Below are 13,739 nucleotides of genomic sequence, written 5' to 3' on the forward strand. Positions count from 1 at the left end.
GTCTGAGCCTCCTTCTTTGCTTTTAGTGGCTTTTTTAGAGGGTATGCTAAGACCTGTCTGTGTATCCAAAGGCAGGGACTGCAATTAGCACCTAGACGCAGACGGATTAGAACCTGGACCCTGAGGCTGCAGCTGAGAAAGTATGTATTGATAGTTAAGCCCTGTCCAGGGAGAAAAGTAAATGGGCATTTTTCCCCCCTGTTCCCTTCGTGCTGAGCACAGGTGTACAATCACCAGGGCATGGTGGGAAGGGAGCTCCTGCACCCATTAAGAATTGTATTTATTTTTGTTTGCTACAGCCCAGTGGAATTCATGAATGCAGGCCCCAACTGGCTATCAGAGCCAGATGACCCAGGGACTATTCCTTGGGTGTCAGACATGGTAGAGACGTGTACAAGCTCCTTGCAGGGAGATACTAGTGACTGGAGTGAGCTGGAAGGAGAAGGTGGGAGAGGTGTCCTTCAGCTTCCCCAGTCTCTGGGGAAGATTGCTGCTGCTCCTAGCACCTGCTAGATGAGGAGCCCGGCCTTAGGCAGCAGCTTTTAAAATGTGCAGATGAACTTCTTTCAGGGGAGGACTGGGAGATGGGCAATTCTGCCTGCTCCCTCTGCACCTGGCCCTGAGGGGACAGTCACAGTGTGTGCTGTGTGCCCATTAAGAATGCTTTTTTATTATCTATAGCCTTGTGGATCTCATGAACACAAGCCCTGCTGGCTTTCAGAGCTAGGTATTTTGGGAACCCATACCTCCAGTGGGAGTCTTAGAAGTTGGAGCACTAGATGTGGAATCCAAACCCTTCACTCCTCAGGGAGAAGCTAAGAATTGGGAATTCTCTCCTGATGCACAGTCCTGTGCCAGGGTTGGGGTGTATGGTGAGACTGTGTATTGGCCTTTCCTACCCATTTTCGTGTGGGTATTTATTTTCTCATTTGTTTAGTATGTAGGAGCTGCCCAGCTAGTTTCTGGATCTCTTTTAGAGGGAACTGTTCCAGGTGTAGCTGTACATATGGCACATCCATGGAAGGAGGGGAGCTCTGGAGCCTTCTTGGTCATCTCTACCTTATCCCTCTTCTTAACATGGATGACTGAGAACTGCTTTATCTACAAGGGCAGACAGACTCATCATCTGTCCCCTCTGAAGTTGAAGCTGGTTTTAAAAATTGTGGCCATTGTTGGTTCAAATACTATTGTAATTTTAATTGTAATGTGAGAGGGCTCTTCTGCATTGCTAGAAGCTTTCCTTATGAGTCATTTCTACACTCGTGTATAGTAAGTTACATAATTCTTCAGTAAGTAAGTTTGTCACACAGTATTTGTAAAAGCTAAAACAGAGGAATTAGGTGGTCATAGGGTTGTGCTATATAATCTGATTTAATGTACTGTGACTACTTGTGAGGAACGTTTTGGCCCTTCTTATCATGAACACTTGTGGACTAAAGTTTGAGTTCATATTGCTCTCTAGAACATTTCACTAGCTATTTTGCTGACATCATTTGCTAGTTTTCATACCTACTGGTTTATTCTTCTCTTGCCACATCTTTTATTACTAGATGAACTTAACATCTAAGTTGATATGCAGTTCAATTCCTTAGCCATGCTCCTTCCTCAGAGGAATACTGGTATCCAGTACTGGTATTCTGATTCACTGGGGTTTAACTATGTACAAACAGCAGAAGCAACTACAGTGTCACTTTTTCTTTCCTGAAAATGTGGGGAGTAGGGGAGAGACGGCCTTAAGAAGCTGGTTTGTATTTTTCAAAAGTTCCACAAGTGATTTTGATATAGAAATTTTTTGTGCAGTTTTTTTGATAACTTTGTTATTTATCCTGCTATTCTGTTTTTACACCAAACCACAGTAGAATTGCTTTTCTTATAAATATCTTTAACAAACCAATTTTAATTTAGATTTTAGCATTAGTTATGGTTTCTTTTTCTAATAGGTATCATCTTTAAGAAATGAAAAGCGAGGCTCATCATATCTCGTCTCTGCCCCAGAAGGTGGTTCAGTGGAATTTGTTGACCAGCATTCTCAGGGCACAGGAGCATATTACATGGAAACCTACTTAAAAAAGAAGCGAGTGTACTGAGTTAAGTTCTCTCCTTACAAACTCAAGGTTCTTTGCAGTATCTCTGCTGTTCATTGCTGCCTTAACTACATTCAAACTAGCCATATCCTTTAAATACGGGTTTATAATTTCCCAGAAGGAACTGTGTTGTGCAGCAGGCAGAATTGCCAAATTAAAAAAATAAGTAGCAATAAGAAGAGACATCAATTGAGGACATATTCCGCTAGAATTAGATGCATCTTAATCAATGTGATATTAACTTACAGTCCATTGGAGAAATTAACATGTTCCAATAGTCCTTGTTTAGGACTGGGAATAATTTTGACACCACATATAAAAGTTTGAAGCAATAAATGGGAAACATCCTTGTTTCCTGGGCCTTAGAATAAATTTCTTTTCTTTTTTTTTTTTTTGCGGTACGCGGGCCTCTCACTGTTGTGGCCTCTCCCGTTGCGGAGCACAGGCTCCGGACGTGCAGGCCCAGCGGCCGTGGCTCATAGGCCTAGCCGCTCCGTGGCACGTGGGATCTTCCCAGACGGGGCACGAACCCGTGTCCCCTGCATCAGCAGGCGGACTCTCAACCACTGTGCGCCACCAGGGAAGCCCCAGAATAAATTTCTTATAAGCCAGTGTGCATTCCAGTTTATCGATACTTTCCCTAGAAGTAATCTCATTTCAGATTTTTAGAATTTTTCCTAGAATTACAAGAATGCAAGTACACAATGCAGTGATTGGTAATGTTATAAAGATGCTCTACATATAAACTTACTTATTACCCCCACACCAGTCATACAGTATAAAACTCAAACACAGTGACAGTGACATCCAAGGTATACACTACTACAGATGCTTTACTCTTAACGTTATTAACCATTTATACCTCTTGTGAAAAACACAAGGTTGTTTTTTCTTTTGAAGTAGCTTTGCTGATCTAATTTCAGGGACTGGCAAACTACTCCCTGCAGTCAAAAAAAACAGTCCTCCAGCTGTTTTTGTACTGCCTGCAAGCTAAGAATGATATTTTTTACATTTTTAAATGTTTGGAGGAAAAAAATGTATGACTTGAAATTCAAATTTCAGTGTCCATACATAAAATTTTATCGGAACACAACCATGCTCATTCACTTACATATCATGTATGGCTAACTTCTGTGCTACAGTGGCAGAACTGAGTGGCTGCAAAGCCTAAAATATTTACTATCTGGCCCTTTATAAAGTTCACAGACTCCTGATCTAATACCATTAATTCCCTAATCCTTTTACTTCACACCTACAAAAAGACCTTTAACTTTTACAACAGATTTGTAAGTAAGTGGCAAGGAACAATAGGTTTCTGTGTCTTAATTTCATAGCATAGTGATGATTCATTTACTAGAACAGGGCACATTTTGGTCATCAGATGCCCTATTTCCACAATATAGTAAAGCAGTCAATCCTGCCCTTTCTGAAGGAGTGTTATGGAGTAACAGTATTTATAACCATTTTGAGATAATAAGCTATACCTCACTCTCTGCTTTGTCTATTATTCTTTTTCAGTGTGTTAGGCTGAAAAATTATCAGCTATTTAACCCAATTTACTTTCGAAAGAATTGTGTTTATTGCATATAACTTTTGAATCACCATTTCCTGAAGACCTTGGTATTAAATGCATGAGAAACCCTTTTGCTATCTAGAAATTTCTAAGTTTGTCCTTTGTTATGAGACATTAATTGATGATGTGGAGTTTAGGGGGTCTCAGTGATCCTAGTCTTTTTGAAATAAGATCATTAAATATCTTATATTTAGGGAACTTATTGACTATGATAGAAGGTTTCTCTCCTGTTTTAATTATGAAGTTTAAAATTGGTACACATGTTGTATGATTTGTAAAGAATTTTACTTGGTCTAATGTATTGCCTGTGTTAACTTCTATTGGCAAATGACAGCTAGAAAGTTAAATTATTAGATAATTTCTAATAAAAGTATACTACCTATAAATAACTGATCAGGATAGGCATCACTCAATTGTGACTCAGCAGATGAATCATGGGTTCTCCATGCTCTGCACTTCTTCCCATTTTCCTGTTGCATTGAGCTTCTTCAGTGCTTTGTCACACCTCTATGACCGTACAAATAGAAGAAAGGGAAGATGGTGAATTTTAAAAATGTAAGCAGGAAGAGGTTGAAAGAACTAAAAGGTATTTTGTGTTAGCAAGTGTGGGTCTGCCACCCACACTGGCCTGTGCCCCGTTATTGCTGGGACACAACAGATAAGTACAAATCAAGTGGTGTTAGTAATAAGGATCATTACCAGTGCTCTCCCCACCCCCAGCCTATACTGTTATTTTTCTATGTAAACAAATTGTTTGAAATGCTTTGAAAATGAACTCTTAATATTAAAAGGCACATGCATGTGAAGTCTCTAGTACATTTATTTGTATAAAGAGTAAACAAAGTGCATGTAGGGTGGCCACAGGTTTGAGACAGATCTTGGTGATGGACAGATCTTGGTGATGTAGGGTTACTAGACAAATTTGAATGGCTGTTGCCATTGAATCAATACACAACTCTTTTTCAGGCTCAAAGGTGAAAAGTAATGGTATCAAACAAATGCTAGACAGCATGAACAAAAAGTTTTTCAGACTCCTGGTCAAAAAGATCTTATGGTTCACAATGAATCAGAGATTTGACATTTTTGATTGCCCAGCTACCTCCAAGCAAACTGAAAACTGCCTAGTGGATCCTGAACTCCATAGTGCTTCTAGCTGGGTCTTTCAAGTTTTGCGCCATAGGGTGATGGTCAAAATAGTGATCGACTCTTGTAGATGGATGGTAAGTACTGAAACACTAAGAACAGTGCAATGTACATGGTATATATGCATTCAGCATCCAAAACCAATGCTGGCACAGCTTGCCCCAAAGTGGTAGAGTTATAAAAGGATACACACATTGACATTTCTGAAAAGCAGGTATTACAGCATCCAGGTTCTTGGAATCAATTCTGATTGATTAAAGGTATACTGTTTAGGGAAGCACTGGCACAGGTTTAGTTCTCAAGAATCAACATCATGCAGCAAAGTATCTATTCCACAGCTGCCCCCCTGGGTATGACCAGTTTTCTCAAAAATGGGCTCCACTGGTCACCCAAGGGGACAGGAGCTAAGCCACTGCAGAAACAACTCAAAGTTTATGTCCTACTGTTGACAGGGATACACTCATCTTTTTGTATAGCAACAACAGTATACTAACTGGTATCTAATATTTCAAGAATGTTTCATCTATCACTGTTTAGATATTGAAATTTGAGGGCATATTAGAGTATTGGCCAAGTCCATCAATCTTTATCTTTGATTTCTGTGCCAGAAAAACATTTCACATCAACTGGCAGCTAAGAAAAAGCAATCACCTTGAGACTTTACTTTGGTCAGCTCCTCTTGTTTTGAAAAATCCCATTCTGGTACTCAATTGTGATAGTAGTAAACTAACCAGACGAAACAGTGGTATATTCTTTCCAAAAGGAGGAGTGCTTAAGTGCTTTCTAATATTTTGGTTGTCATTATTCGTCACTATGTTACTGGTGCCAAATTTAAAGAGGAAGTACTTACACATATTAAGCACCACACAGTGTGCTTTATACGAGGATACGTACCCCAGTATCTTTTTAGACAGAATACAAACTTTTTCCAGTTAGAACACATTTTTTTTTAAATGGCTTGGGTATTGGTTGGGGGTAGGAGGACTTGATACACAGTAGAATTTAAATGTTATTCATGCTTCTTATTTTAGAAGCGCTTCAAATCCCTCAATAAGGTTCTGAAAGGTTGTCCGAATGGATGGTTGGAATTCCCAGCATTTTCTCATAAGCTGATAAACCTGTAAAAAGAAAAAATAACAGTAAAAATGTTTAGGAGCTTTTTTAAAAAATTATAGAAACACCAAGAAGAACATAATTTTGAAAATGTGAATGACCTCCCTTAATAAGTAATACTAGAAAACAAGAATATTTGAATAACTTAAAATACAGAAAATGTGACATCTATAGCTCATAAATAACATTTTAACATTTGAGAAGCTCATGACTTAACTGACCTTGCAAAACAATCCAGGTCATTAATTACTATAAACCAGTTTAAGGGTGAAGTTATACCTCAGTTTAGACTCCAAATTTCCCTACCGGCTGGCTTCATTCTTTGGCTTAAACATACTATTCAGTACATCTTAAATAGTCTACAGAATTAGTCTTAAAGGCTCAGTTCAGTTAGAAATACAGAAAACTGGATGTCACAATGCTGTGATAAGTGGGATAAACTTACACACAAAAATGCAATTATATGTGTTTGTCGCAGGAAGGCTACACCAACATATGCTCCTTTAGGGTGCTCACTGTGGTGAGCCTACTTCTGAAGGGAATCCCTTGCTTTGAACAAAACTTGTGGCTGTCATCTGCCCCAAAGATGATTTTCTCAGATATCTTATCTGAAATTCAGCTTCAGAAAACTACTTTAAAAGAGTTTTCTACTCATTCCTGCTCCCCCACTCCAATCCCATGCTGGACAATTCAAGCAGTGAAAACAGTAAAAACTGACTTTTATTACTGTGAAATGGCCCATAAATACCTCTTCTGGACAGTTAGGTGGACAAGGCAAACGTTTTCCTTCTTTTAATGTATTCACAAGTCTTGTTACTGTCATCTGGCCATGAGTTGGGCCTATCATTTTCAGGAACAACTATGTAAAATAAAACCAAACAAAATATTTTACTTTGTACATATTTATGTAAACACCAGATAGATTACAGTAAAATATCTAGAATTGGAAATTAAAACAATAAAAAGGCTTTAAAATGAAAAGTCCAAGACCATTTTCCTTTCCATTATGACACACTGATTGGATTCCATTTAAGAATGAAACTTACAAAGCAGAAGGATGGACACATTTTAAGTGGGTGCTAGATTCAAACGAAGGACAAGTAAGACTTACCGCCATGGGACTGGAATCTGAATCACAGTAAGTAAGCAGCTCATGCAGAGTTACTCCAAAAGACCAGACATCAGAGGCGATATAAAACTTACACTGAATTAAACATTCTGGAGCATACCTGAAAGAAAGCAGAACTGGAAACTTCATTTCCTGGGAAGGATATTCCAGAAAGCATTAGAGTAACTCAGAAAAATCAGCACTCTGGTTTTTCTTAGAATTTAATATTCTAAGACATTTAAGTGTGTATTATGCATCAGTCACACATGCTGCTGTGGTGCACATCTGATATGTGGACAGATACCCCTATGGGCTCTCATTACACATTTGCTCCCAAACATCAGTCAGACTAGTCTGTGCTCCTCATTTCGCAGAGCATAGGCTCTCCATGGGGACGGGATGGGGGGAGGAGGTGATGACGACAGGCCCGGGCTTCATTTGCCTGCAAGCTCAGATTGAGTCAGCAGTGAATTACTGCCCAGTCCTCTTCCAATGTCAGCTGCTTTGGTGAATGATACCCAATTGCCTGAGCCAGAAACTGAGGCATCCCCATATCCAGTCTAAGAAATACTTCTCAAACCTCCTCACTTCTAAACCCCACCATCGCTGTCCTAGTTCACACCATCACTGGCTCTGGCCAAATCAGACTCCCTGGCTCCAGTCTTGCTCCTCTCCTTCCCACAGTGATCTTTTTAAACAGAAAAGTCCCTGTCCTTAATCCCCCCAACAGCAACCCAAAGCTCTTGGGATGGAGTCCCAGCTCCATGACTCAGCGTCCAGAGCATTGCCTTGGCAACCGCCGAGACCTCCCTTCATGATCCAGCCACACGGAGCTGATTCCAGTTCCTAGGATAACCACTGCTCTGTCTCACTCTTGCCACCATACATGCTGTCTTCTAACCATCTTTACAAACCCCCAGCAATCTTTTAAGGCCTTATTTTAAAAGAACTTCCAGAAAACCAAGCCTGAACCCTTTTCTGGTTATGGTACCACGAAATTGGCTGCCTCACCCATTAAATTCTAAACTTGGTTGGCTTGTTCACCCTTGTTATCTCTAGTATCTGGCACAAAGCAGGGCCTTGATACATATTTCTTTAATGAATAAATGGAGGTTTGGCCTCCGTGGGTGGAAGAGACCCGTGTCGTGTCCATACAGGATGTACCTCGTGGTGCCAGTCAGTTCTACAGGACAGCGTAGAGTGGAGACTTTAGCAGCTTCCCCCTTGGATAGTGTTCCAGGCTGAGAGGGGTCAAAGTCAGGGGGTGGCCCACCAACCAGGATACTCTGGTGATTCATGAGAAGATGGCCAAGCTTCTTATGGATTTTTGCTCTGTTATGTCCAGGCTCTACCTGAACCTGCCAATGCCCACTCGTCACCTCCTTCCTGTCATCTTCCTGCCCCCTCCTCCTACCTGCCCTCCAGACTTCCTCTGCATGGATGTGATTACTCCAGCTGCTAACAGTTTTAACAACTGTGTCAGAGGAATGCCTTCTCCAGCCAAGATGGAGATGCTGAGCGTTGTGAGATTTCTTCCTTGGAAGATGTTGTCCTATGAAGCTCAGGCATTGCTGCGAGTTGTTTTCAGTAAAACAGCTTATAATATGTTTCTTGAAGGCAAAAATCAGTCAATTCCAAATGATCTAAGTCTTTTTCTAATCTGGACTAATAAGAGACATTAACATAGCTAGAAAGGACCTATCAGAACAGTGGAAACCCTATGAAGCACTGATGAAATCTGTTTGATTCAGTTACCAAAACACAGGGCTGTCCCGATCGTCCTTGACTGTGTAGTACTCCTTATCGGTTTCAATGGATTTGGTTAGACCAAAGTCCCCAATTTTCACTTGGTGTTCACTCTCAACAAGGACATTTCTTGCTGCTAAGTCACGGTGAACGTATTGCCGAGAACCCAAATAGTCCATCCCCTGAGGGAGAGAGGAAAAGGCAGAGCACATTGCTGAAGGTCAGTTCAGATTGGATTCTGTATCTACCACTTCATAACAAAAAACTATATATATATGTCATTTCATTCACATATCACTTCTTTTGTTTTTACTTCTTTGCAAAAATAGTTAGACCAACCTGATTCCAAGAAATACACATTAAAGAAACCATATTAACAAATGAGTTCACTTTCTTAGCAGAGGCTAATTTTCAATCCAAATCATGCAGAACAAAATAAACTCAGTACAATTATTGGAAATTATTTTCCACTTGCAGCCTAATTATAAACCAATTACCCAGGACAGAGTGCCTGATTTATAAATTTTTACCAGGCTCTTTTTTTTTTTTCTTTTTACCTTACAAATCTGAACGGCATATTTTAACTGCTGTTTGAGGTTAATTTTGTTCTTATTCTTTGGAAGATACTCCTTAAGACTTCCCAAAGGCAGAAATTCCATGATGAGCTTAATACCGTTTCCTCCTGTTTAGAAAAAAGAAACGAAAAAACAAAAAACCATCAGTACAAGGTTGCCAAATGAAGGAACTGTGGGAGTGAAGGGCACAGGATCTGGAGACAGAGGACCTGAATCACAGGCAAGTTGCTTAACCTCGCAGGTTTCAGAGTCTTGGGATCCTCAGCAGTGAACAGGGTATCTACCCTAGGGTCATCAGCGCTCACTGAGACAACACAGTGTTCTGCAAACAACTAGGCAAATGATGATTTTTAAAAATTATGAGCCACTACCAATTTTAAAATATAATACATGAGTATTGTACTGGCTTGTAAAAAAGATACACTTGTTAGTAAACACTACTTGCCACCGTGATTTAGAAAACTAGAAAACGAAGTACCCTGCTTAGTGCTGGATCAAAAGAACAGGGAAAGGGGAGGAGCAGGCATCAGTTTCATCTGGTCTCTGTGCCCTCGTGTGCAAATATCAGGACAGGGGAAGTCCAATCCCAGTGTGGGTGTAGGAACAGCCAAGAGAGACAATGCTGGAATCACCCCCTGCCTGGCGGTGGGGGAGGCTGGGTAGCTTTCCCGGGAGCTCTGCAGCTGAGGGTTCTGACAGTGCATACTGCTTCGAAGCCCTAGAGCTCCGGGGGCCATCAGCTAGCACTCAGGCAGCCTAGATGAGGCCAAGGGCACTGCCTGCTCAGCACTGGCCTTCATGACCCCAGATAGTCACTCACCATCTTCTGTGCAGATGCCTTTATACTTCACAATGTTCTCATGATAAAGGTTTCTTAAGATTTCAATTTCCTTCTTCAGATCAGCTATGTGGTTCCCTCCGCTCTCAGGCTTCAGGGATTTGACGGCCACCTGCTCCCCTGTATTGTCCCCCTCAGGGTCATACCTGCAGAGCTCGACCTTCCCAAAGTGGCCCTGGAGGGAAAGATGCACGTGCTTGATCAGAGAAACCCCGGCCTGGGCCAACAGGACACACTTCAAAGATGAGCCTTGCTCCTCGTGCTGTTCCCCTGAAGGTGGGGGTGCACGCACAGTCTGACCCTGCAGGCAGCAATCTCCTACCTGGGCTCTTCCCCACTTGGCTTACCTGCCATTCCTTCTATTACTGAGCTAAGACAAGAAAAGAATCAAGTGACTGGTGAACCAACACATCAATCCCAATTTCTACAAAAGTGTAACCCAAAAGGAAATGGAGGTTATTTCTGGACATGCAGGACAACCTCGACATTCTTTGACAGCCCTGGGTCCACGCTACAGGAGGCACCACAATGTGGCTACAAAGAGCAAGGCATGAGGAGTCTCTAGAAGACGTGGATTAGATCCCAGCTAAGCCACCTGCTAGTGATTCAAGCCTTTCGAGCCTGGTCACCCCACCTTCTGAGCTGGCTCCAGAGGTGCTCAATGTATACAGTGGTAATAAACCCTTGGGAATGCTGTGAGGAAGCAGGAACACTGTGCTTGTAGAATGCCCAGCACTCGGCCTTGGCACATGGCGGGTACTCAAGGTGGCACAGCCTTTATTAACTACAGAAAATCTGTATAAAGATGCAAATTCCAGTAGCTTCTCTAGTCACATTTACTGTCAGGAAACTGCCATTCAAGGTCCAGAGGAAAAGCTAAAATTCTATTTCGGTGTTCTGTGAAATAAATCCATCTCTCATTTAAGCAGCCTCACAGGATATGTATTCCCAGAAAAGTCAGAGGTAGGGACTTCTCTATTTCCACCATATCTATATCCATCCCCCATGGATGGATCCCCCCCTTTTCATCTCTTTGTCCCTTAGAGACCAAGTCTCCCGAGGGAGCTGATCAATGTCCTGTGGACAGGCTGCCACCGTGTGTCAAATGGAAAAACACACAATCCTAAAGAACACAGTAAGATGCTTTCTCCTACAAACTTTGACCCAAAACGAGAGAGAATGGAGAGCAGCTTTAGATATCCATAGAGGTGAAGTGGTCAGCAGAGACTCGAGTATAACTTGCCTCTCCCAAGTCACGGATCCTCTTTAAGAACCGCTTTTCAAAATGTGTGGGATCCACTTCAGTTGCTGGCTTTTTTTCTGATACGATGTCTGGATCTAACAGAAGAGAAAAGAGAACATGTTAAAAAGGAGTGATTGCCCCTCACAGGCTCCTTGTTATCCCTCCCTCCCCCGAGCATTGGCTGGTCTTGGTTAAACAGCTCAAGGTAGAGTCTTACTCTGCTCCTCCAGCTTATTGATGTCTCTCATGATGGCTCGGAAGAAGGGTCTCTGGTTGGGGTCGTAGTTCATGCAGCGGGTCATAAGGTCAGCTAGCTCCTTACAAGACGGGGTCACTGGCCTGCACCGGCTTTCATAGAACCTCTCTTTCTGCAAAGAAGTGGACCACATGAAAGAAACCAAAGGAACCACTCACAGACCTTTTAGCCCCAGGTCAGAAGGAGTTACCTAACAATCCCTAATTTAACTCCCAACAGCTTTGCTTAAAAGTAGACGTCATAAACGTGGGTGCTAATGCTGCCTTTCTCTAGCTGTGGGAAATCTTAGTCCTGGATACTAAAATAATCCGAATTCAAGGAAAACAGGCAGTATATCCCACCCAGTCCCAAATAAGCTGTATTACAGCAAAGTCATGCAACCTTCTGGAATATGATTTGGCAACATGTGTAGAAATCTTCAGATTCTTCAAACTCTCATTAATTGCAATTACTGAACAACTCAGAAATAAGTCAGAAACAAAGATTTATGTTTAAAGATATTCTCTGCAGAATTAGACAGAACATTACAAATTTGAAAATGACCTCAATGCCAAATATAAAATTAGTTAAATAAATCAGAGTTTAATGAAACAACTCTTACATCAAATTAGTAAAAACTGTAAGGCTTATTTAATCATATAGCAAAGTACTCACAACATTAAATGAAAAAATATACAACATTAAATGAAAAAATAACTAGCATGGTCCCAAGTTTGTTTAAAAAAGAGAGAGAGAAACAGACTGGAAGACAATATGCCAAAGTGTTAAACATTAGTTAGGGGTGACCAGAATATAGTGATTAATAATTTCTTTTTTAAAAATACTTTTCTCTGTTTTCTAAATTCTCATCAACGGGGTTAATACTTTAAAATTCTGAAACGAATAATTGATGCCCTTTTAAAAAAATTAAGTTAATTTGCTACACTTTAGGCTCTGGTCTGTAGCTGACTCTCAAGGGTACTAGTTTCTCTTCTGGTCCCTGTGGGTCCTAGGGTGGGGTGGGGGCAGGCCCCAGAGGAGAGGAGGAAGATGGGTTGGAATTAAGGAGCTGAGAGCTCCCCCTGCCTTGGAGTGTCTCTCACTCTTCCAGGCTCCAGTAGAGCCAGGGGGAAAGGTCACCCAGCCCACCCAAGGGTACCTGGGAGAAGAGACAGACCCTCCTTTATCAAAGGGACAGACATTTCCTTACACCATCTCTGTATTCTGCTCAGTTCTGGGTACACAGAAGGTGCTCAGTAAATACTGACTGACAGCAAAGGGTATGCTGTTTTGTTTCCAAGGAAGTTAAAAATAAAATGACTCCCAAAAGCCCCAGCTGAAAATCCTAAATACAGATCTATGGATGTGACGGTTTCTCTGTTGGTTTTAGCTTAACTCCTCTTTCCCAAGTCCTGCACCATGTTTACCTGGCAAAAGGCTAACAGGTTAAAGGTTCTTTCGCCTCTTCGGTATCTCCTCCACGTGCACCCTCCACTCTGGATCCTCACTGCCACTTCCTGGTTCAGGCTGTCGCCACTGAGAGCCTCAGAGCAAGAGGCCTCTCCTCAGCCTGTCCATCCAACCACCATCCAGATGAACTGCCCAGTCTGGCCTCCGAGCACCTGGCTCCCCCACCCAAACCCTTCAATGCCCCACATCACCCCAGTAAAATTCTGCAGCCCGGCATTCAGGGCCTCTATACAATCCGACCTCAAAGGACCCTTCCCACCTTTTTACCTGTCATTCCTCTCCACACTCCAGGCAAATGAAACTGCTCCCTGTAGACAACTGAAATGCCACCCTCCCTTGGACTTTGATCATTCCCTCCCAGCTAAAAGTGATGCCTGCCCCTCTAAAGACACAAGACACACCCTAATAATCAAATCAGTGAGTTGGGATCAGTGGTCCTTCACTCTAACTTTCACTGCTTTATCCCTTTGGAGTTAGAGCCTCCACTCGCTTTCTGCAAGTGAACACGAGAAAGGGTCAGCCTCGAAGTTCTGCATTCTAGCTAAGGAACCCGCGCCTTGGGCCACCTGCATCTGTTACCTGACCTGTAAAACAAGGGTAATGACACTGCC

The 13,739-nt window shown here is 41.9% G+C and overlaps 2 protein-coding genes across 9 annotated transcripts in view; one reads left to right on the plus strand and one right to left on the minus strand.

The window, feature by feature from the left end:
• Positions 1 to 7,143, plus strand: part of RAVER2 (ribonucleoprotein, PTB binding 2) — a 106,761-nt gene extending 99,618 nt beyond the window's left edge. For all 5 annotated transcript variants that reach the window (XM_067726423.1, XM_067726422.1, XM_067726421.1 and 2 more), the window contains one exon: positions 1,941 to 7,143. In XM_067726423.1, the coding sequence (XP_067582524.1) occupies positions 1,941 to 2,087 (147 nt within the window). In that variant the 3' untranslated portion in view covers positions 2,088 to 7,143. The remainder of the gene's footprint in view (positions 1 to 1,940) is intronic.
• The window catches only part of JAK1 (Janus kinase 1), a 155,633-nt gene continuing 146,353 nt past the window's right edge, over positions 4,460 to 13,739 (minus strand). For all 4 annotated transcript variants that reach the window (XM_067726417.1, XM_067726419.1, XM_067726416.1 and 1 more), the window contains 8 exons: positions 11,641 to 11,791; positions 11,424 to 11,518; positions 10,163 to 10,355; positions 9,325 to 9,449; positions 8,777 to 8,949; positions 7,025 to 7,142; positions 6,662 to 6,772; positions 4,460 to 5,918 (listed from right to left, as the gene is read on the minus strand). In XM_067726417.1, coding sequence (XP_067582518.1) covers positions 5,823 to 5,918; positions 6,662 to 6,772; positions 7,025 to 7,142; positions 8,777 to 8,949; positions 9,325 to 9,449; positions 10,163 to 10,355; positions 11,424 to 11,518; positions 11,641 to 11,791 — 1,062 coding nt within the window. In that variant the 3' untranslated portion in view covers positions 4,460 to 5,822. The remainder of the gene's footprint in view (positions 5,919 to 6,661; positions 6,773 to 7,024; positions 7,143 to 8,776; positions 8,950 to 9,324; positions 9,450 to 10,162; positions 10,356 to 11,423; positions 11,519 to 11,640; positions 11,792 to 13,739) is intronic.

The sequence above is a fragment of the Pseudorca crassidens genome, chromosome 2 (assembly GCF_039906515.1).
Source record: "Pseudorca crassidens isolate mPseCra1 chromosome 2, mPseCra1.hap1, whole genome shotgun sequence".
NCBI lineage: Eukaryota > Metazoa > Chordata > Mammalia > Artiodactyla > Delphinidae > Pseudorca > Pseudorca crassidens.